At 45.3% G+C, this 23,674-nt stretch overlaps 2 protein-coding genes and 1 pseudogene across 2 annotated transcripts; 2 read left to right on the forward strand and 1 right to left on the reverse strand.

Annotated features, from left to right (window-relative positions):
* Positions 1-1,251: 1,251 nt before the first annotated feature.
* On the forward strand, positions 1,252-2,043 carry LOC116802618 (uncharacterized protein C3orf38 homolog; the record flags this gene model as incomplete). The annotated part of the gene is made up of 1 exon (XM_032727029.1): positions 1,252-2,043. A coding segment is annotated over one exon (780 nt), but the record flags the coding sequence as incomplete, so codon positions are not given.
* A 185-nt stretch (positions 2,044-2,228) lies between these two features.
* On the reverse strand, positions 2,229-3,449 carry LOC6610144 (uncharacterized protein C3orf38 homolog). The gene has a single exon (XM_002034717.2). It carries the CDS (start codon positions 3,226-3,228, stop codon positions 2,470-2,472), a length of 759 nt encoding a protein of 252 aa, XP_002034753.2. The 5' UTR covers positions 3,229-3,449; the 3' UTR covers positions 2,229-2,469.
* A 7,858-nt stretch (positions 3,450-11,307) lies between these two features.
* LOC116802617 lies at positions 11,308-20,685 on the forward strand (annotated as a pseudogene).
* Positions 20,686-23,674: the final 2,989 nt, after the last annotated feature.

Raw genomic sequence — 23,674 nt, forward strand, 5'->3', positions numbered from 1 at the left:
GACCTGTGTAAATATTTGAAAATAAAAAATATAACATCAACAGCTCATCACCACCAGACAGTTGGAGTAGTAGAAAGAAGTCATAGAACTTTAAACGAGTATATACGATCCTACATATCGACGGACAAAACCGATTGGGACGTATGGCTTCAATATTTCGTATACTGCTTCAACACGACCCCATCTATGGTACATAATTACTGTCCATATGAATTAGTTTTCGGTAGAACAAGTAATTTACCAAAACATTTTAACATTTTAATAAACTACATAGCATAGAACCAATATATAACATAGATGATTACGCTAAGGAGAGTAAATATAGGTTAGAGGCTACCTATATGCTCGAGCAAGAAAACTTCTTGAAGCACACAAAGAAAAAAATAAAGAAAATTATGACTTAAAAGTAAAAGACATAGAATTAGAAGTAGGAGATAAAGTTTTACTAAGAAATGAGGTAGGTCATAAATTAAAATATACAGGGCCCTATAAGATGGAAAGCATAGGAGATAATAACAATATTACGCTACTTACTAATAAAAACAAAAACAAATAGTTCATAAAGATAGATTAAAGAAATTTCATTCATGATTGAATTTAAACTTATATTTTCCTTAATCATTTATACAAATTTTCCATACACTATGTATATTTTTATCTTTGCATTACAAAATCAACTATTGTTGTTCAAACAAAAACACAAACAAAATAAAAATAAAAATAAAATAATTTGCATTTAATAATCAAAATAACTTCACTAGGTTACGTTATTTTTCAAAAGGAGGGAGAACAATTAAATAAAATAGCTTATTAACATATGGCAGCACTTTGTTGCTATGTTTATGTTTATGTTTATGCACGCAGTTAGGCCAGGGCGGAAGTAACATGATCACCCACTCGAAGGCCACAAAGTATAAGTGCATTGGCCACTTGAAGGCAAAAAGTATAAGTGCATGGTCAGCATTCACACGCCGACCAAATACATATTACATACGTACATACATATCTCGCTCTCCCGATAAGCCCAGATATATAAGATATACATAAGAACGCCGATCCGCCGCTGGCGTACCCGGCAGCGCAGCTACGCGAATTAGCCTAAGTCGAAATATATTCAAAACTGTAAAATCAGACACTCTGTAGACATTGAGCTGGCAGAACCATTTCTGCCTACTCTAAAATATAAGAAGAAAATCGAATAAATATAAAGCCAGCCCGGCGGCTACACTCAACTACAAAACAGACTCGTGTTCTCAATTGGTGCTCATCTTTACACTTCGTCTGATCACTACACACATTCCAGACATTTACGTACTGCTTTCCAAGCGCGCTATAACGAAGGAACTCCTCTTTACGTATTTGAGCAATCGACGCGCTGACGCAGGCACAGACTTTAGCAAGGCAGACCTCATAGAAAAGGTTATACAGTATTGGAAGCAGGAGCATCAATCAAGCATAGAGCTTTCCGGAGACCAGACATCCAGCTCACTTCATAATCAGAGCGAAGAGGATTATCCCATTAACAAGATTGCGCGCAAGTTCGGCGAGTGGTTCTTCGAACGCTTCAACGCAGACGCCCTCAGTCTGGTGGATTTGTGGGCAGATGCGACCCTACATCTCACGATCAGAGCCAGTGATGGAATCAATGAGTGGGAGTGTACGACGGCTGCCGAGGTGTTATCGGCACTAACGAGCGCTAAGCAGCAGTTTGACTTTTACTTTAATCCGAACCTGACGCACGCCGGAATTCAAGGTCGAATGGACTCGTACGGGCAGTTCTTAGTGATCTGCTTCGGCACTCTGCACTCCCGTGACAGCTGCGTCGGAATCATTGAATGTGCCTTCGGGCTACTGCGGGACCCCTTGGCTGACAACAACTGGAAACCCAAAAAAGTGAAGTGGTTACTTAAAATGGAAGCTCAGCCCCCAGCCCCCTATCTGTGCTCGAGCGAAATTCCGCACACAGCTCTGGAGCTGCCTGTATCCACTGATGACTTGAAGATTTCTCAAGATATTCTGCCTAAGGATTGACTTTGTACTCACTGTAACTATACTATATTCCGTGTAGATCAGTTAGTGAATGAGTTATAAATACACGTGTATAAGTGTCTCCTAATTAATATTTAATATGGTAATTGGCTAGCATAGGATTATCTAGTATAATACATACGATATATGTATGCTAAACACAGGTATTTATTGAAATATTGCTTAAGTATATTATCAATACAAGGGGTATTTGTTAGGATATACATCTAATCCTCAGAAGCGACGATTATAGTTTGAGAAACTATTTGGATTTAGGTAGGTCAACAAGAGAAAGGATTCGAGAAATATTCTTGTTTGCTCAATGGACTTTCGAGTTCTTTGGGAATATTCGTGATCGAACAGAACATGCTCCAGAGCTGTGTGCGGAATTTCGCTCGAGCACAGATAGGGGGCTGGGGGCTGAGCTTCCATTTTAAGTAATCACTTCACTTTTTTGGGTTTCCAGTTGTTGTCAGCCAAGGGGTCCCGCAGTAGCCCGAAGGCACATTCAAAGATTCCGACGCAGCTGTCACGGGAGTGCAGAGTGCCGAAGCAGATCACTAAGAACTGCCCGTACGAGTCCATTCGACCTTGAATTCCGGCGTGCGTCAGGTTCGGATTAAAGTAAAAGTCAAACTGCTGCTTAGCGCTCGTTAGTGCCGATAACACCTCGGCAGCCGTCGTACACTCCCACTCATTGATTCCATCACTGGCTCTGATCGTGAGATGTAGGGTCGCATCTGCCCACAAATCCACCAGACTGAGGGCGTCTGCGTTGATGCGTTCGAAGAACCACTCGCCGAACTTGCGCGCAATCTTGTTAATGGGATAATCCTCTTCGCTCTGATTATGAAGTGAGCTGGATGTCTGGTCTCCGGAAAGCTCTATGCTTGATTGATGCTCCTGCTTCCAATACTGTATAACCTTTTCTATGAGGTCTGCCTTGCTAAAGTCTGTGCCTGCGTCAGCGCGTCGATTGCTCAAATACGTAAAGAGGAGTTCCTTCGTTATAGCGCGCTTGGAAAGCAGTACGTAAATGTCTGGAATGTGTGTAGTGATCAGACGAAGGGCCTCCTCCGGGTCTTCGGTTTTGCACACATTTTTGGTGGCGCATTTGGCCAACTGTAGCAGGACAGTTAAGTTATTGTCATTTAGAAGTAACTCCCGCAGTCCTTTTTTCTGACTGTCTGAAATCATCATATCGAATAATTATTAAGTTATGCAAACACTTTGTGTGCCACTCCTTCGGGATGCTTTGCTTTCTCTATTCTTTTTGCGCGCACACACACTCTCACAGACACACTCAACTTTTATCACACGCACACGGTACGAACTTTTATCCCTTTGTTCCCCTGTTTTCACTGACAATTTTAGGTTGTTTTAAATTGTGTTGAACTAGCGGAATTTCCGAAATTTCTGTTAGTTTCGATTCACTGACAATTTTCGCCCAGAATGAGCTTTCCGTATCGGATTTCACTGGGCCCAGCATCACATCTCGCACACGCACCGTGGCACCAGCCAGCAGGAGGAGGCCCAGGCAGAGATCCCTGCTGCAGTGGTGGCTATCAAGAGCCTCCGGCAAACGCAGTACCGAGGGAAGACTGCGGTGATAGCTGTCCCAGCCAATCTGACGGACCAGCTGATCAAGCGTGGCAAGCTGAGGGTAGGATGGTCCCAATGCTTGATCAAGGAGCTGGAGCCACGCCAAAGATGCTTCAGATGCCTGGAAGAAGGCCACATAGCGGCCCACTGCAGAAGCACCGTTGACAGAAGCCAGTGCTGCTTCAGATGCGGGACCGCGGGACACAAAGCCGCCGAGTGCCCTAACGAAGTTAAGTACTTCTTGTGCGCAAACAGAGGTAGCCAAGCGACCAACCACCAAATGGGCACCCGGAAGTGCCCATTGGCGGGTAAAGGAGCACCAAAGGCACTGCAATGATGCGGCTGATTCAGCTAAACCTGAATCACTGCACGGCAGCCCAAGACCTGCTAGTGCAGACGGTGCGTGAACGCAGAGTGGAGCTCGCGCTACTTAGCGAGCCCTACCGAACGGCGGCTAGCCCAGACTGGTCTTTCGACCGCACCAAGAAAGCAGCGATCTGGAGGTGCAGCAGAGAAACCCAGCAAATAACCGATGTTCTTTCGGACATCGGATTTGTTAGGGCCAGGGTAGGCAGATGGTGGGTGTACAGCGTATACCTAGCTCCCAGCCTGACCCTAATCGCATTCAGCCAGGCACTGGACAGACTGGCAGCGGATGCTAGAGGCCGCACCCAGGTTCTAATAGCGGGCGACTTCAACGCATGGTCAGAGAGCTGGGGCAGCTCAACCACCAATGCGAGAGGCAGGATGGTGCTGGAGGCATTCGCGACGTTGGACCTGGCTCTTCTTAACCATGGAAACCGGCACACGTTCAGGCGCGCCGGACTGGGCTCTGTGGTGGACCTCACCTTCACTAGCGGCTCGTCGTACAGGCTAGCGAGGTGGACACTCAGCGAGGACTACACTGGCAGCGACCACTTGGCCATCATCTGCGACCTGGGATGCCCACCCTCGTCCCAAGCCCAGACACCAGCCCAGGCCAGGATTAAATACAAGACGGACTCTCTGGACACGCAGGTGTTTCGAGAGCAGTTCCTACCCATGGCGAGCAGACAAGGAGCCGAGCTGACGGCAGTGGAGCTGATGAGGCGGCTGAAGGCCGCGTGCGACGCCAGCATGCAATCGAGCAGGTCGCATAGCCGACAAAGAGCCCCTGTCTACTGGTGGAACCAGGAGATAGAGACGGCTCGTCGTGAATGCCTCTCCGCCAGACGTCGCTACCAACGCGCGAGAGGTGCGGAGTCCTTTGCCATTCCGAGTACAGAGCCCGCAGAAAAACGCTTAAGATAGCCATAAGGGAGAGCAAGCGCAAATGCTTCCTCGACCTATGCGATTCTGCCGACAGCGACCCATGGGGAAGTGCCTACAAGGTGGTGGTCAAGAAGGCGTACACAAGGACTCCTAAGCTACTGGGCCCAGCGATGCTCCGCAGTGTAGCGGAACATCTGTTCCCTGTGATGGATGGGTTACGCCCAGCCGACCCAGCCACAGGGGACCACGTCGAATCCGACGCCACGGTCAGCAGTGACGAGATCCTGGAGCTGGCAAAACTGCTGAAGGACGGCAAGGCCCCCGGACCCGACGGCATCCCGATCAGGGCGCTTCGGCTTGCTCTCTACCTCCAGCCAGACTCGTTTGCGAAGGCATTCACCAAGTGCCTGGAGGAAGGAGTTTTCCCGAGTTGCTGGAAAATCCAAAAGCTGTTTCTCCTCCCAAAACCAGGGAAATCACCCGAGGAGCCTTCATCGTTCCGGCCAATATGCCTCATCGATGGAACTGGCAAGCTCCTGGAGAAACTGATGTGCATTCGGCTTGAGAGGACTATCGCCGACGCGGGTGACCTCTCACGGTCCCAGTTTGGATTCAGGAAAGCGCGGTCCACCGTCGACGCTGTCAACAGAGTGGTCGAAGTAGCGGCCCAAGCAATTGACGGCACCAGATGTAAGGGTGGCAGCAAAGAGTACTGCCTCATGGTCACTCTAGACATCAGGAACGCCTTCAACACAGCGAGATGGGACCGGATCCTAGAAGCACTAATTGGCTTCAGCGTCCCAGCCTACCTAGTCAGGATCATACGCAGATATTTTTCTGATCGGGTCTTACTGTGCGAGTCGTCGGAAGGCGTCTTCAGGCACCAGGTCACCGGTGGAGTCCCGCAAGGCTCGGTCCTCGGCCCGCTTCTGTGGAACACCATGTACGACGGGATACTTCGCCTACCGCTGGTCGGGAGGAGCAGATCGTAGGCTTCGCGGACGACGTGGCCTTGCTCGTTGTTGACAAGTATCCCGGAAGGCCGAAGAAAGCTGTAACCAAAACATCAGGGCCATCGAACATTGGCTCAGTTCAATGGGGCTAGAGCTGGCGCCGGAGAAGACTGAGGCTGTCCTGATTAGCTCAAGGAAAGCGGTGGAGACGGCCACTGTCGAAGTAGGCTGTACCAAGGTGTCCTCCTCTCGGGCAATCAAGTACCTGGGAGTCATGATAGACACCAGGCTTTCGTTCCGAGAACACCTTGCCTACGCTAACTCGAAAGCAGCAGGAGTAAATCGGGCGCTTTCAAATATAATGTTGAACTCCCGAGGCCCAAAACAGGCGAGCAGAAGGCTGCTGACGAGCGTCACCCGAGCGACCATGCTATATGCCGCCCCGATGTGGGCAAAAGCGCTTGGTACCGAAAGCTATGACCAGGGCCTAAATGCTAACCACAGACTTTCGGCCCTACGTGTCTGCTGCGCCTTCAGAACAGTGTCCAACGCGGCGGCATTGGTGATCGCAGGGATACCGCCTCTGGACCTGTTAGCGCAGGAAAACGAAGTGGTCTTCAACCAAACCCACGGTCGAAGACTCTCCCCCGGCGCCAAGAAGGCAATACGAGCTGAATCAAGGCAGCACACCCTGGAGACATGGCAGCACAGGTGGACCAACAAGCCCAAGGGTCGCTGGACGCAGCAGCTGATACCCAACCTCAAGCCGTGGCTAGAGCGGAAGCATGGCGATATTACGTTCCACCTAACGCAGCTGATCAGCGGGCACGGTTGCTTTCGCAGCTACCTGAAGCGCTTTGGACACGAGGATGCGGATGACTGTCCATGGTGCGGAGGTGGTCGGAGCGAAACAGCTGAGCACGTTCTCTTCTCGTGCGTTAAATACGCTAGGGAACGGAGCTCTCTGGAAACCGTACTTGGCGGCAGACTGAATGCGGACAACCTAGTCCCATTCATGCTGCAGGGGGAGGCGGAATGGCAAGCGGTCAACAGCTTCGCCGCAGCGATAACCGCCGAGCTCAGAAGAGCCGAGAGAGCCAGGAGGGTCCACGAGTGAGCAAATCCTGATCGTCCTCGCGAAGCAATGCTTCACGGCCATACCGCGGGGAGTCCTGGATTTGCCCTCCTAAATGTTATTATGTTGTATTGTATATAGTTTATCATAAGGATTCAATAAACGAATTAAAAAAAAAAAAACCAGCCAGCAGGAGCTGTGTTGTCTACTTTTCAACGCCCGCTCACGCCCACGACGCCTGGCTTTTCCGCTTTTTCCTGCCTTGCTTTTCCGGGGCTGCGAAGGACAACGTGGCGCTGCCGCGACGACAGCGCCGACATGGACGTCTGCATCTGTTTGCATGCCAACCACTTGTGGCTGCCTGCCGCGTTGTTTTCGCATTTCCCACGCATGTGACTGAGCTCAAAGCTTTTCATACGGCTTGACCGCCGAGCGCTGCTTTACGCACCGGTTAGTCCGATAACTGATGGCTTTTAGAGCCGTAGGCAGTCGCCTGACTGGCTTAAATCGCCCAAATTGACAGGCCGATAGCGAGCAATCTGCGTAAGACAATAAATGTGACTACGGCAGTGAGCTAGGTCAGTCCATGCAATATGTTGACAATGAAATTATAATGGTAAATTAAAAAAAGACAACTTTATGTACATACTTTCTTACGAATGCAAAACATTTATAATACGATTATATAATTACTTATATTCTTAAGAATATATTTTATATTTAACACACACCTAAGAACTAAACGAAAACGATAAAAATGTTTCAGCTCAATCTAATTTGTTTAGATCTTCATATCGTTATTCCAAGAGAAAATGTAAACATTTAATTGAATTTTAATTGGCTTTTCAAAGAGCAAATATGGAATTTCGAAATTCTGAGGAGCATTTGAAAATATAAATAAAAAATACATACATGCAAATTCAAGAATTAATCAGCACAAAATTTAGATATGGAAGCAGCTTTCACTAATTTGCTTACTTTAAACACTTTAAAATCAGGGAAATACATAGTTAAGAATAAATACTGCTGCACAGAAAAAAAATTTGAAAAATGCTAGCATGAAATTTGAAAGAAAATATCGATCACTTAGCAAGGATTGCTATGCACTTATATCTTAAGGGTCAATTTCTTAATGTAACTATGAGTTGTATTATCTGTCAAAAAGGGCTAACATAAGATTTAGAAATCGCTTCTAACTTAATGTTATAAAAGAGCTTAGTGTTATGTTATTTTCACGCAACAGTTTTTACGTTAATCGCTTGATTTTATCTTATTTTTTAATCTGAAGAAAACATAAAAAATTGAAACCGGAAAGTGAAGCTTTTATCCTGTCTTCATATGCAACGCATTATTTTCGGCAGAGCGCATTCCTTTACTGCCAGGCCAAACTAATCTAGGTAAACAGATTTTATGAAATGCTTGCATAGCTACTCGTAGTAGCTTTGCTACCCAAACAAAGGCTGGTCGAGGGCCACATTCGCTGGAGCTGCAGGCGAAAGTCGCACCCGGTGGGCGAAATCGCATTAAGCCAAAGACTCGGGGCGGAGGTGAAAGAAAGAGAAATCAAATCTGCACATGCCCGAGCCAAAAAGGCAAAACCCATGGCAGGCGATGCACTCAAGTGGAGGCACAAAGGTGGCTTTATCGAATGCGCCACTACTAACCCAGCTAATTCGCAGCGCTGATGCGTAAAGCATGTCGAATGGATGCAGAAAGGGTTGGCCCAAGGAGAAGCCATAGCCATGAATGAAAAGAAAAGTTGAGCGAAAGTGCTGCGTTTTCCACTCGAAATGAAAAGGAAGGGAAAAGCTTCGAAGCACAGGGCCAGCTTTTTGGTCCAATTGCGGCGAACTTGGGCCAACATTTTCTCTCCAACGCTCAGTGTTCGCAGACCGTTTTCGTTGCTCGGGCTGCTGCAAATGGAAATCGAAGAGCTGCCCACAGAATCCGCACAATTAATCATCCCAGCTTGCTATTTATATAAGAGAGTGTAAGTGCTTGTGGGCCACTTGGCCACTTGGCCGTTTGGCTACTTGGTCGGGCTAAAATGTGCACCTGGAAAAACAGATCCCACGGAAACCTGGCTGTGCCAGCTTCCGCAAACTGTGAAACGAAAACGAAAAATAGGCAAAATATCTCGCAGATACTGAGGGCCCCGTGTGTGTATCCACATTTTGAGTGTGATTTGTTTAAGGTAACTGCCGGATTATTGCCTAATTTGATTGAAGCGCTCGTTGGCCAAATTTATATTCGGAAATAAATTCCGGTCGATGGCCACAGCCACGGATTAGGCAAAAGTTTATTGTGAATAAAGCGTAATTGCTTTGTTGGCAAACAGATTTAGGCGTCATCCGGAGAATGTGAAAATTCTCGGCGCCCCAAGAATCAATTGATTGGAATGGCTGAGTTGGTGGCGCCGCCGCCTCCCCTTCATCCGAATTCCATGGTCCTTGTCGCTGAAGGTTGAGGTGGAGGTCTCGTTTCCTGCCTTCACTCAGCTGCTTCCTTCCATGACTGCTAACGAGATGATCACATTTGAGCAGATGGCTGTGCCATGCCATGCTGAAGTTATGAATTTCTCTGCATTCTCCAATTCTCGAGGCTAAAACCCCTGTCTTAACTGAAGTTTGGTGCGGAATTTCGGTAATTGTTATGCCAATCAATCTGATTAACTGGGACCACACAGCAATCAAATGGGTTCGTCCCTTAAGCATGTACTCTGCTCATTAGTATGCAGATGAAGTATATCCCATAAGCCAATCTAATCACCAGAAACAAATATATTTGAACAATAAAATTGGGGAATTGTGAGTAAGTTTGGCGCGCCAAAAATAAACCAACAAATAAATAAATAAATAAATAACAGGTTTAAGTGAAATATATAAAATAAACAGAACAACAATTTATGTTAAGCATAAATAAAGTTAATGTACAATCAATGGATATATAAAATGCTTTCTAAAAATAAGCAATCAGAAAAAAATAACTGCTATCAATATATGATGAACTTCATAAAATCAGGAAATCCATAGTGAAGATTTTTGTTTTTATTCCTTGGACAACGAATTAAAAATGTGAAATGCGAATAGTATGCTTAATTGCACATATGCTGTCACAAGTTTTATTTGAACCAAGAAAGTGGGAAATAAAAGCCTGACATTGACGTAGAACGTTGAACAACTTTCAGGAATCCTTCAAACAAAAATCTTAGCACAAACTTTTATGCCTTGCTTCCATGGAACTTGTCAAACAATGGAAGCATTTGCCTCATAGTAGATTCCTATTTGTTGTTCCCATTCGCCGAACAACCATTATGGATGGATAGCAAGGGGGGAAATAAAAACAAAGCATAAAAGCGTCGACACAAAAATCGTGAAAAGTGACAACTTTAGTTGGTACACTCTCAGAATGCGGACATCAAGGAGAAATAAACATTGGAAATATTGGTCAGACAAGGGTGGAAATATTACCCATACGCCGGGGTGTCCCACGATACAAAGTAATGTGGGGTGATTGACCGACTTTTCATAAATATTTTATAACCAGCTAATGCTGAAAGCCTTTGGAGCATTTGGCGACATTTTTGTGTCTTAGCGTGCAGCAGGGAAATCAATTAAGGAATTTAGATATAAATATTTTAGGCGCTTTACCGGAAATTGTTGTGTGTGAAACAACATAGGTTTGGAGAAATAAATAACCTACAATGTAATATTACTCGAAATGGGAATGTATTAAAAAACATAAGTTTATTAAAAATACTGAACTCTCTATGAACTCAGTTATTAAACTAAAGATCTGGGACTTAATATGGAGATACAACAAACGTGCAACTTTTTTACAGTTTTTAAATTTAAATGTTCTGATATCTAATGTGCTAAGATAAGGCCTAGCTAATTCACTAATGTAATTGGATTATTTTTGAAACCATTAAGCGCTTGGGTTCAACATTCTAACTCTCGGTGGATTATTTTTCAATCAGACAGTAACGGTGCGTGTCGTTTCATTTCATATTTCATAAAAATATAACCATTTTTAGAGTACATATATGGCTAAAACATGCATTTAACGCACGTTCATATACGATAATCATCCTGAGAGCGTTCTTGTTTTCCCCCGAGATGTAAGCGAACGTTGCTTTTGCCTTTTCCAATCCCCGCAGGACATAACGAGGCCGACAAATCAGTGCAATTAACTCGCGTAACCGACTGCGCCTCCAAACAATAGCTCCCAGCTCAGGAAAAGCTACGGCCAGAGAAAAAGCAACAGGCGCAGGCACGTGGGGAGCATCGGGTGGAGAGCCATTGTTGCGCCACCTGGCGGCAGCCACTGTACACACTCGGCACCCTCGACTTGGATACCAATCCCTTCGCGAGCCCCTACCCACAGAGGGCTTCAGACATGGGCGACAATATATGGTAATTGGCTCGGCGAGCTTCCTGCACTTGGGGGACATTGTGTCCCTCTATGCGGAGGGCAGCGTTTGCGGTTTCTTGAGCACACTCGGGTAAGTCCCATTGTCCCGGCTGAACGAGGACGTAACGAGTGTGCCGCCCGGAGGTTAATCTCCTGTTGTTGAATACTGCACTAAACATCTGGTTTCTTTCGCCAGCCTGGTCGATGATCGCACAGTGGTGTGTCCCGAGCCCGGAGACCTCAGCTGTACGCCTAAGAAGTTCAGGGGTAAGACGGGATAACTTATAGTTGATATTCACTATATTTATGGTATATTTGCAGACTGCCTCATCAAAATATGCCCCATGAATCGCTATTCAACAACGCGCAGAAACAATTTTGGAAAGCAGCTAAGCAATCGGCCAGCTCCAATACGGATCCCAATCTTCTCAAGCGTTTGCATGTAAGCTCAAGAATATCTATAATATGTAGTCGTTTAAAAATGTATATTGTGTTTCACAGCATGCGGCGGAGATCGAGAAGAAACAAAACGAGACGGAGAACAAGAAGCTGCTGGGCACCTCAATCCAATATGGACGGGCTGTGGTGCAGCTACTGCATCTGAAGTCCAACAAATATTTGACAGTTAACAAGCGACTGCCGTCGCTGCTGGAGAAGAATGCCATGCGCGTTTATCTGGATGCCAACGGGAACGAGGGCTCGTGGTTCTACATCAAGCCCTTCTACAAGCTTCGCTCCATCGGCGACTACGTGGTGGTGGGTGACAAGGTTATTCTAAGTCCGGTGAACGCGGATCAGCAGAACCTCCATGTGGCAGCCAACTACGAACTGCCCGACAATCCCGGCTGCAAGGAGGTCAACGTTCTGAACTCGTCGACCTCCTGGAAGATCTCGCTGTTCATGGAGCACAAGGAGAACCAGGAGCACATTCTCAAGGGTGGCGACGTGGTGCGTCTATTTCATGCCGAACAGGAGAAGTTTCTCACCATGGACGAGTACAAGAAGCAGTACCACGTCTTTCTGCGCACCACCGGACGCACCAGTGCCACGGCGGCCACCAGCAGCAAGGCGCTCTGGGAGATCGAGGTAATCCAGCACTACTCCTGCCGTGGCGGCGCCGGCGATTGGAACTCCCTCTACCGTTTCAAGCACCTGGCTACGGGACACTACCTGGCGGCCGAAGCGGAAATCGATGTGTCGGCCGGCGCGATGTCTGCCACTTCTGCATCAGGAAACGATCTGCATTTGGGCGATTGTAGCAAGGACTCTGGCCTCAGCTGCTCCACCATGAACTCTACCATAAACGGTATGTGGCATATAACCCAAATAACATGTAACTATTCCTAATTGTTATATCTTTCAGACAAGCCCAAGGGAAAGCAGTACCGCCTCGTGTCCGTTCCTTATTCTCCGGACATTGCCTCGGTGTTTGTTCTGAACGCCACCACAATGGAACGACCCGACAGTCTGGTCCCACAGTCCAGCTATGTGCGCCTGCAGCACATTTGCTCCAACACCTGGGTCCATGCCACTTCGATACCAATCGATGCCGACGATGACAAGCCGGTGATGTCGATGGTCTGCTGCTCACCCATCAAGGAGGACAAGGAGGCCTTTGCGCTGATTCCCGTCTCCCCGGTGAAGGTTCGCGACGTAGACTTTGCCAATGACGCGTGCAAAGTGCTAGCCACGGTTACCAGCAAGCTGGACAACGGCAGCATCTCCATCAACGAGCGACGGGCACTGATATCGCTGCTGCAGGATATAGTGTACTTTATAGCCGGAATGGAGAACGAACAGGACAAGACAAAGGCTCTGGAATTCACCATAAAAAGCCCAATCATAGATCGGTCTGATGTGCAGTCTACGTCCACCACAACCACCTGGGACAGTGCCAGCCTGAACGAGGACGATGGCAGCCCATCTACGGGGGATAAGTACGAAATCCACCTCAAGTGGACGGGACAACCGGTGGGTACTTATACATCTCTAGTTTCAGTTACTTAAATTGCGTAATTTGTAAGATCAAAACCGAATATGATATTAGTTCGCAGTTAGTAATTACCCATATTTTACCATTGACTTGCAGACATCCCGGTCCATGGCTGATTTGGCCAGTTGCGATGGCGGCGAACTGGAGGCGGCTATTCTGAACTACTATCGCCACCAGTTGAATCTGTTCTCCAACATGTGCCTTAACCGCCAGAACTTGGCCCTAAATGAGCTTTCGCCTCGCCTGGATATTGACTTAATCCTGAAGTAAGTCTGAAAACAAATGGAGCAACTGGCATTGCAAACCTTACTTTTTTGTAGATGCATGTCGGATGAAACCATGCCCCACGAGCTGAGAGCTTCGTTCTGCCGATTGATGTTGCACCTTCACGTGGATCGCGATCCCCAGGAACCAGTAACACCTGTGAAGTATGCCCGCCTTTGGAGCGAGATACCCTCAAAGATGTCCATACAGGAGTAAGTACGAATCGAAGTACGCTTGATTAGAGGTGCTATATATCTCTCCTCATGCAGCTACGATGGCAAGAACCAGCAGCCAGATAAAAAACAAGCAAGCCATCGCCTTTGTGGAGAACTACCTATGCAATGTGGCCACGGCCACCAAGGTGTGGCTCTTCACAGATCAAGAACAAAACAAACTCACCTTCGAGGTAAGTCTGAACCCAGATGTGAAATATCAATTGGAACTGATCATTGAACTGCCTTTCCAGGTTGTTAAGCTCGCAAGGGATCTGATTATTTCGGATTCTACAGCTTTAGCGATCTTCTAAGACTCACCAAGACGCTTCTGTCCATCCTGGACTGCGTCTCCGATACTTCATCAGGTGCCTTTGCCAGCACGGATATTGATTGTAAGTCCTGTATATTCTTAAAATAATGACACCTTTAGAGTCTTAAGCTCGAAAGTTTTCTCTTAACAAGCTGTCAAAGAGGAGACTAACACAGAGGGTTGTTAAGCTCGACTTTTCAACTGCCTGAAACTCCGTAAAAAGTACCTAAATATTATGTATATTGTATAAAACGTTTTTTCAATGTAAATGGCAAATATTCTTACCAGCTTTGAAAGATAATGGTTTTAAAGTGACAACCATCTGTAATAATGAGTTGCTTCTTATGAAGATTAACCATATTAGTTATGGTGTAGATAAAACATACTCTTACTTCTACTTCATTTACTTACTCTTATTAAACCCCATTACTTGCAGCCGAAGGTGGAGTTCTACGCTCTATTGGGACATAAACACAGTAATGACATCTTTGGCCCTGGGATCAGTTGGCCAGGCCATAGCTGCGCCCACGATCTTCCTGCAGCAACGGAAGTCCGTCTCTCAGTTAATGAAGGAGTATCCCTTGGTGATGGACACCAAACTGAAGATAATCGAGATACTGCACTTCATTTTGGACGTTCGTCTGGACTATAGGATCAGCTGCCTGCTCTCCATATTCAAGCGGGAGTTCGACGAGTCCGACGTGGCCGCTTCGGCCGCTAACAATGAGGCAAGTCAGCAGCACTCGCAACAACAGGCACAACAACAGACGCCTGGCAGCTCCAATGAGACCGATCCCCTAGATAGTGCCGAGTCTGTGGCCGCCGGAGCTGCCGCAGCCGCCGCCACCGCTTCCCGCCAGAAGAACATCGACCTGGAGTCCATCGGCGTGCAGGCGGAGGGAATCTTCGACTGCGAGCGGAGTGATGCAGCTAACCTGGACCTGGATGGCCAGGACGGACGTACTTTTCTGCGTGTCCTACTCCACCTTATCATGCACGACTACGCTCCCCTGGTCTCGGGTGCCCTGCACCTTCTGTTCCGGCACTTCAGTCAGCGCCAGGAGGTCCTCCAGGCCTTTCGACAGGTGCGTTGCTAATTGTTATTTTGCTGTCATATCATCTTTGCAATATTTGTGGTCCTGGTGTGATAATATCTAAAGCTATAATAAGCAAGCGGTAGTTCTATATATTTATTCATAACGCACATCTATTTAACTATTCATCGATGCTCGCTTCATTTAATTAATAAGCTAGTTTTACCCGTTAGCAGTAGGTATCATAAAGTAAAAATTTATAAAATTAAAGATATAAAATGCTAAAAATGTAGACTAATTTGCAACTAACTAACCAATTGATCTAATGCTCATTTCTCTCTTGTGTTTGCATGGGCTAACTCTCTATCTCTTTTTTAAATCGTGACTCGACCTTACTAATCCGATACCATTATACTAATATAATCGTATATTCACGCAATCGAACTCATGATCTAGTTTAAAAAAACACAACTAACAAAGTGGACTTACAACGCATACCGTACCGACCGATCTTTTGATTTTGTATGTACCCATGATTTTGAAGAACTCTCGCTTAACCAGGCAGTTCGAGACTAATCAGGCTATGTCCTCCGTCTCCGCTTTCAGGTGCAACTCCTGGTATCGGACAGTGACGTGGAGTCCTATAAGCAAATCAAGTCCGATCTGGAAATCCTTCGCCAGAGCGTGGAAAAGTCGGAGCTGTGGGTGTACAAGGCGAAGGCCACCGATGAGTTGGGGGCCACCGACGCAGGCGGAGATGCGGTTAGCCTGGAGTACAATGCCGCCCTGTCGCAGGAGCAGCGAAACGAGTACCGAAAGGTCAAGGAGATTCTCATACGCATGAACAAATTTTGCGTAACTGCCTCCGGTCCGGGTTCGGTGGTCAAGCCACGCAAGCATGAGCAACGACTGCTCCGCAATGTTGGCGTCCACACCGTCGTCATCGATCTCCTCCAGAATCCGTTCGACGAGAAGGACGACGAGCTTATGAAGGAGCTCATGTGTCTGGCCCACGAGTTCCTGCAGAACTTTTGTCTGGGCAATCAGCAGAACCAAGTCCTGCTGCACAAACACCTCGACCTGTTCCTGAATCCGGGCGTAAGTTCCTATTTTGCTTTTTCCAGTTACATATAAAACTTGCACCTTCAGAAGAAGGAACCTTGATGTTCTATTATTTGGCGCAGTTATAGGGAATCTGCTAAAGGATTCCAAATATTTATGCATTTTGTATGCGTTAGTATAATAATCTACATTCGATGTGTGTGTTTCTTACGTACTTTTCTTAAAAAGAAGAAACTACTGATATCTTTCTTGTTCGCCGATTTCATATATATAGATTTAAGATTCTAAAAAGTTCTTTCAATTCACTTTAGACTGGAAACAGATCTACAACCAAAATTTCACTGGAGAAAGGTTAATCTTTCCAATAATATATTATATATCTGCTTCTAAATTTCAAAGCTGCTATATATCCATTTGACATTGGATCTTTTAAATTAATAGGATGCCTTTATTAATTACAATTATAATTACAATTGCCAGTGTACCTATGCCACCTCCTAAAATGCTCGTCATTTCATGTATTATTGTCCAAGAAATTCGATTTTGACACTTGTTTGCCTTACAGATTCTGGAGGCGAAGACTGTATGCGCCATCTTCAAGGACAACTTGGCCCTGTGCAACGAGGTGACGGACAAGGTGGTGCAGCACTTCGTGCACTGCATCGAGATCCATGGCCGTCACGTAGCCTACCTGCAGTTCCTGCAGACCATAGTGCGGGCGGAGAACCAGTTCATCCGACGCTGCCAGGACATGGTGATGCAGGAGCTCATCAACTCCGGCGAGGATGTGCTGGTCGTCTACAACGACAAGGGTTCCTTCAACCACTTCGTTCAGATGATGCAGCAGCAGATGCTGCGCATGGAAAAGCTCAGCGACGACAGCCCCTTGAAGTATCACGTCACGCTGGTGAAACTCCTGGCTTGCTGCACCATGGGCAAGAACGTCTACACGGAGATTAAGTGCAACAACCTTCTCTCTCTGGACGACATAGTGACTATCATCTGCCACCCATTGTGTATGCCGGAGGTTAAGGAAGCCTACGTGGATTTTCTCAACCATTGCTACATCGATACGGAGGTCGAGATGAGCAAGACGAGCAAGACGGCTATGCTAACCCGACAGACCACTAAATGGCTGCTGGCCCCAAAGCAGCCCAAGTACGAGGCTCAGCAGGTGGCCAGTCTGATGCGCTGGGACCGCTCAATCATCGAGGGGTTTGAAGGACATAGTGTCTCTCTTGGAGGATCAACTAAAGCCGGTGGTGGAGGCGGAACTATCTCTGCTAGTGGATATACTGTACCGCTCAGAGCTGCTCTTCCCCGCCGGAACAGAGGCCCGGAAGCGCTGCGAAAGCGGTGGATTCATCCGAAAGCTAATCAAGCACACCGAAAAGCTGCTGGAGGAGAAGGAGGAGCGCATGTGTGTAAAGGTTCTTCGCACGCTGCGTGAAATGATGGCCATTGATGTGAACTACGGCGAGAAGGGCGATGCACTGCGACAGACACTTTTGCTGCGCAACTTCCAGAGCAAAAGCACGCCCAGGTTGCCGGAGGATGAGGTTCCTCTTCTTGCCGCTCCTTTGATGGATCCTTCAAAGCAAAACCACCTAGTGACCCACGGACCAGGGGCGATGTATTTGGAGCGCGCGGGCAAAACGCTTCACGAGATGCAGAACCACTTGGACAGAGAAGGCGCCTCGGATCTTGTGGTCGAGCTGGTTATCAAGTCCGTTCATTCGCCCAATATTTTTGTCGAGGCTGTGGAATTGGGCATTGCACTTCTGGAAGGCGGCAACCCCATTATACAGAAGGGTATGTTCCAGAAGTTCCTCAGTGACGACCTCAACCAGGCCTTCTTTAAAGTCTTCTTTGAGAAGATGAAGGATGCACAGCAAGAGATCAAGTCCACCGTCACTGTGAACACCACCGAAATTGCGGCTAAAGCCCACGAGCACAAACAGGACACCAATCTGGAGCTAGACAAGATCGCTCGCAAGCATGGCCTCAAGGGCAACGGAGTGGTGATCACTGAGGAACTAAAGCGGGAACTCCACAATGCCGGACTGGCAACGGCCCGTGCCTACGGGAATGCACGAAACATGCACTCCGGCGAGGAGAGCTCTGCCATCAGTGTGAACAGTCCGCTGGAGGATATACTGGCCGAGAAGCTGGAAAAGCACAAGGACAGTCGGGATCAGCGGAACCAATTGTCAAACAAGGTGCTGGTCATACAACTTATCTTGCGGTTCCTTCAGCTGCTCTGCAAAAACCACAATCCGGACATGCAGAACCTGCTGAGGAACCAGAACAAGAAGACGAACAACAACCTGGTATCGGAGACTCTTATGTTCCTGGGCTGCATTTGTGGCTCCACGACCGGCGGCTTGGGCTTACTAGGCGTGTACATAAACGAGCATAACGTTGCCCTGATCAACCAGACGTTGCAGGCCCTCACGGAATACTGCCAAGGACCGTGCAACGAGAACCAGAACTGCATAGCCACGCACGAATCAAATGGGCTGGCCATCATCACGGCGCTTATTCTGAACAATATCAATCCACTGGGCGAGAACCGCATGGATCTGGTCTTGGAGCTGAAGAACAATGCCTCCAAGCTGCTCCTGGCCATTATGGAAAGTCGGGGAGACAGCGAAAACGCGGAACGCATTCTTTACAATATGAGCCCCAAGCAACTGGTAGAGGTGGCCTGCAAGGCATACCACCAGGAGGAGCTGATCGACGAGCAGGACGATGTGGATGAGCCGGACGCCGTGTCGGACGATGATGACGCCACTGTGAGTCCGCGGGAGGTGGGTTACAACATATACATTCTGTGCCACCAGCTGGCGCAGCACAACAAGGAGTTGGCCGGCCTGCTCAAAGCCTCCGAGGATCCGCAGTCCGCCAGCTTCGACGCCAAGACAAGTCAGGCCTTGATGTACTACGCCACGCACACTGCCCAGATAGAGGATAGATATAACATGGTATTATTCCTATATCCAACGTATAAATCCAATATATTTTTTTAGATTGTTCGAAACGATCGCACTCTGAAGCAGATAGTCTTTCCCATTCCCGAGATCTGTGAATACCTGACCACGGACACCAAAATCAAAATCCTCAACACCGCAGAACGGGACGACCAGGGATCCAAAGTGGCGGACTTCTTTGACAAGGCAGAGGAAATGTTTAACGAGATGAAATGGCAAAAGAAGCTAAGAAGTATGCAATCTTTGTATTGAATTAGAGCTATTAAGTTAAATGATCGTTCTTCTTTTGTAAATGCATAGGTCAACCCTTACTATTTTGGATAAGCAGTTACATGTCTCTTTGGAGCAACATCCTCTTTAACTGTGTTGTCGTTATCAATATGATTGTGGCCTTCTTCTATCCCTTTGATAATACTGTTCCAGGTGAGATCATTGGAAAGACATTAAAGCCATTTAAAACCAATTTTTTTCATATGTGTTTCAGAGATTAGTTCCCACATCTCCTTGCTGTTCTGGATCATAACGATATTGTGCACTTGTTATTGTGCTAACGCTACCCCGGGAGTCTGGAATTAGAACCTTCATAGGCTCCGTCATCCTTCGATTTATCTTTTTACTGGGGCCGGAGTCTACTCTCTGCTTATTGGGAGTCGTATGGTAAGGTACTCAAAATGTAAAAAATGTAATGTACCTCAAAAGCGTTCACATAGTGAGCATCATGGGCAACAAGGGCATATCATTGTCCTAAACCTGATATTTGGTGTCATCATCGACACCTTCGCCGATCTGAGATCGGAAAAGCAGCAATAGGAGGCCATCCTGAAGACGACCTGTTTCATCTGCTCACTCAATCGATCTGCCTTCGACAACAAGACCGTGAACTTCGAAGAGCACATCAAGAGCGAGCACAACATGTGGCACTATCTGTACTTCATCGTCCTTGTAAAAGTGAAGGACCCCACTGAGTTCACTGGCCCCGAGAGCTATGTATATGCGATGGTCAAGGCCGGAATCCTGGATTGGTTCCCGCGCCTGCGTGCCATGTCGCTAGCGGCTGTGGACGCCGATGGGGAGCAAATCGAGCTGCGCAGCATGCAGGCACAGCTTTTAGACACCCAGCTACTCATTAGGAACCTGTCCACCCAACTACACGAACTTAAGGATCACATGACAGAGCAGAGGAAGCAGAAGCAGCGATTGGGATTGCTTAACACAACGGCGAACAGCCTCCTGCCGTTTCAGTGGGTCTGTAGGAAATAGAATAGTATACTAGTTTCGGCACATCATTTTGGTAAACATTCCTTGTGAACCCAAAGGTATTGGCCCCCTTCGCCACATTTATACTATTCGAAACACATTCTCAATATATTCACTGCGGGACGAACAAGATCGCACGTATTCAAAAAATTAAATCTCCAAGAATCGTTCAATATCCCGATTAATAACCAAAAATCATTCTGTATTAGATTCCAATTCCCGATTAATAATCAAAAATCATTCTGTATTAGATTCGGTTTCCAACACCCACACATACATTTTGTCAAATATCATGCTCGATAGAATTCTACAAACTTAACAAATGGAGTACATTATAATGTAGTAAACTCACTCAGAGAACTTAGGGCTGTTAACATGTTGATTAGTGGGCGTGTTGGGCATTTTTACAACCTTAAATGTCTTTACCTTAACTCTCCTAGATGACTTTGTAATACCTGAAGCTAGAACCTAGACCTATGTAATTAACTTAAAAAGGATTGCAGAGCGACCTCAAAACAATTTTGAAGAATGTTTTGTCTTGTATTAAATTAAATATATTATTTAATTGTTAATACTGTATGAATGAATTTTCATAAGTTTAAAATGCAAGCAGAACTACTTGAAAATCTAAATATTGTGATTACCTTTTTATATGTTTTTTCGTTTTTCATTTCTAAATGATTTACTTAGTACTCGAAGCGAGTTGTGTTGGTTAAATTCGTTCTAAGCTAACAGTTAGAGTATACATCGTAAGCGAAACTACACTATTGTTAAGAGAATTTTTATATCTTTACGTGTAAAGTGGAATATATCTTTGAAATAAATACTATCAAATTAAGGCTTTGGACTCACACTTTCCTTTGTTCTTTGGGTTCCGTATATCCTAGGCAATCATCCAAATAAACGGAAGCAGTATGTGGATAATTTTTAGCCAACATTTTTATTATTACATATTAAACTACTGTTGTGGTTGCAACTCTATAAGTGTCGTTGGAAACTCTTTTCCTTTTCGAAATTCCTGCGTCCAAACATTGCTTTTAAAGTTGCGAGCTCACATCCATTCATAATTTATTGATACATTTTTTTCTTTAATATTAAGAAACATTTTACATAAAATTGTTGAATGCCTTTTCATGAGATTTACCGTTTGTGGAGTTTCCATCGTTTAATTTGTATAGCTACATATTTATGTAAATGTTTGTATATTTGTATGTAAAGATTCATTCCATTGCTGGTGTTTGCATTTCGACATTAAAATTATAAAAAGTTTACAAAATCAGTTGAACGGCTTAAACAGAACACTGGAAGCGGCCGAAGCAATATAAAATGTTGAATTGATCGTGAGCAGTGCGTGGAGTGGAGTAATACTTCGATTTGTGGCAGTTTAACATATTTGTTTTCATAGTTCTTTCCGTATGAGAAATACTTGGAGGGCTTGTTGCTCTGGGGATGGAGTCGAATTGGAATTTAGCATGTAAGCCAGGTTGGAAAATGTTCGACACAAAGGCATCAACATTTGTATTTTACGATTATGTGATCTAAATGTGCATATATAAATGTAAAAATGTTTTATCCTTGGCCTATTATATGTTTGTAAAAGTTCTTTACGCTGACATTTTTTTATGTTGTTATCTATGATTTCGATAGATGCAATACTATTGCATTGTTCTACTCACTTTTATTAATATTTTGCGTTTCTTATTTCGGAAGAAAAAGTATTGGACTCGAGAAAACATTAGTATTCTGATAGTTTGCGTGTGTATAAATAAATTAGTTATTAATCAACAATATTTGTTTAACTGCTCATGGTACAATTCGTGGCATATTTATAAGAAAGTTTATCCTTAAACGTTGTTGGTTAGGTACAAAGAAAAATCTCATGGCTTATGTTGTATACCTAATCAATAATTATTTTTCTGTATTGGCTTTTAGAACGGATATCGCAATAAACAAAACTCGGATGTAAAAATGTCATGAAGCTTCGATTAGAATATGCCTATAGATTCCATAAGAAAACGAATTAGATTGCTGCATAAAATTTGCTTGCGACTAGATTGAAGTTTTTGCTTTTCGACTTTTCGCCTATGCGGTGTAGATTACCGAATCATATATGTATATCATATACTGTAAATATAGTAAGATAAATTTGTTCTTATTACACTTTAGCTAGCGCGGCTGCCTTGGATTTAATATTGAGAAGGGAAGAAAATTTCAAGTATTTACGATTGTTCCCTAGAATTTGTTCACAACTGCTCACGTACACTGCCGAAACATCTTAGTTTTGTTTTTCTAATTGAGATTCTGACTCTTTTGTTCTGTTCGTTCGAACATGTTCTGTTCGAACATGTTCTGTTCGAACATGTTCTGTTCGAACATGTTCTGTTCAAACATGTTCTGTTCGAACATGTTCTGTTCGAACATGTTCTGTTCAAACATGTTCTGTTCAAACATGTTCTGTTCAAACATGTTCTGCTCAAACATGTTCTGTTCAAATATGTTCTGTTCGAACATGTTCTGTTCGAACATGTTCTGTTCGAACATGTTCTGTTCGAACATGTTCTGTTTAAACATGTTCTGTTCGAACATGTTCTGTTCAAACATGTTCTGTTCGAACATGTTCTGTTCTGTTCGAACATGTTCTGTTCTGTTCGAACATGTTCTGTTCTGTTCGAACATGTTCTGTTCAAACATGTTCTGTTCGAACATTTTCTGTTCTGTTCGAACATGTTCTGTTCGAACATGATCTTTTCGAACATGTTCTGTTCGAACATGTTCTGTTCGAACATGTTCTGTTCGAACATGTTCTGTTCAAACATGTTCTGTTCAAATATGTTCTTTTATTTTTTTTTTTTTTTTTAATCGCACGGGTCCCACGGCCACACCTCACGCCCAACCGACCAAAGGGCGCTGCCGTGTATCGTACGGCTCGATTCGCGAGAAGATATAGACGCGATATAAAAAATAGAATAGGAACGAGGAAATGAATAACTATGTTAAATATTAGTGTTAGTAGGATCTAATTATGTAATAGAAAAGATAAAATCGATTGCTTTAATAGCGGCAGAGAGTCAAGATTACAGATAATAGGATAAAGTCTATTATAGTCAGAACATAAAACTCTGTAAGGGTCATGCAACTCATAATTAGATCTACAATGATTTAAGATAAGGGGTATATAGTTTCTAGTGACTCTACTTGGAACCGAGAAGTTAAGCCGACTAATCAAG

This window comes from Drosophila sechellia, unplaced genomic scaffold (genome assembly GCF_004382195.2).
Source record: "Drosophila sechellia strain sech25 unplaced genomic scaffold, ASM438219v1 U_185, whole genome shotgun sequence".
NCBI classification, from domain to species: Eukaryota; Metazoa; Arthropoda; class Insecta; order Diptera; family Drosophilidae; genus Drosophila; species Drosophila sechellia.

What these genes read in the sequence shown, in the direction of transcription:
- LOC6610144 (XM_002034717.2), bottom strand. Translation starts at nt 3,228, where the DNA reads ATGATGATTTCAGACAGTCAGAAAAAAGGACTGCGGGAGTTACTTCTA.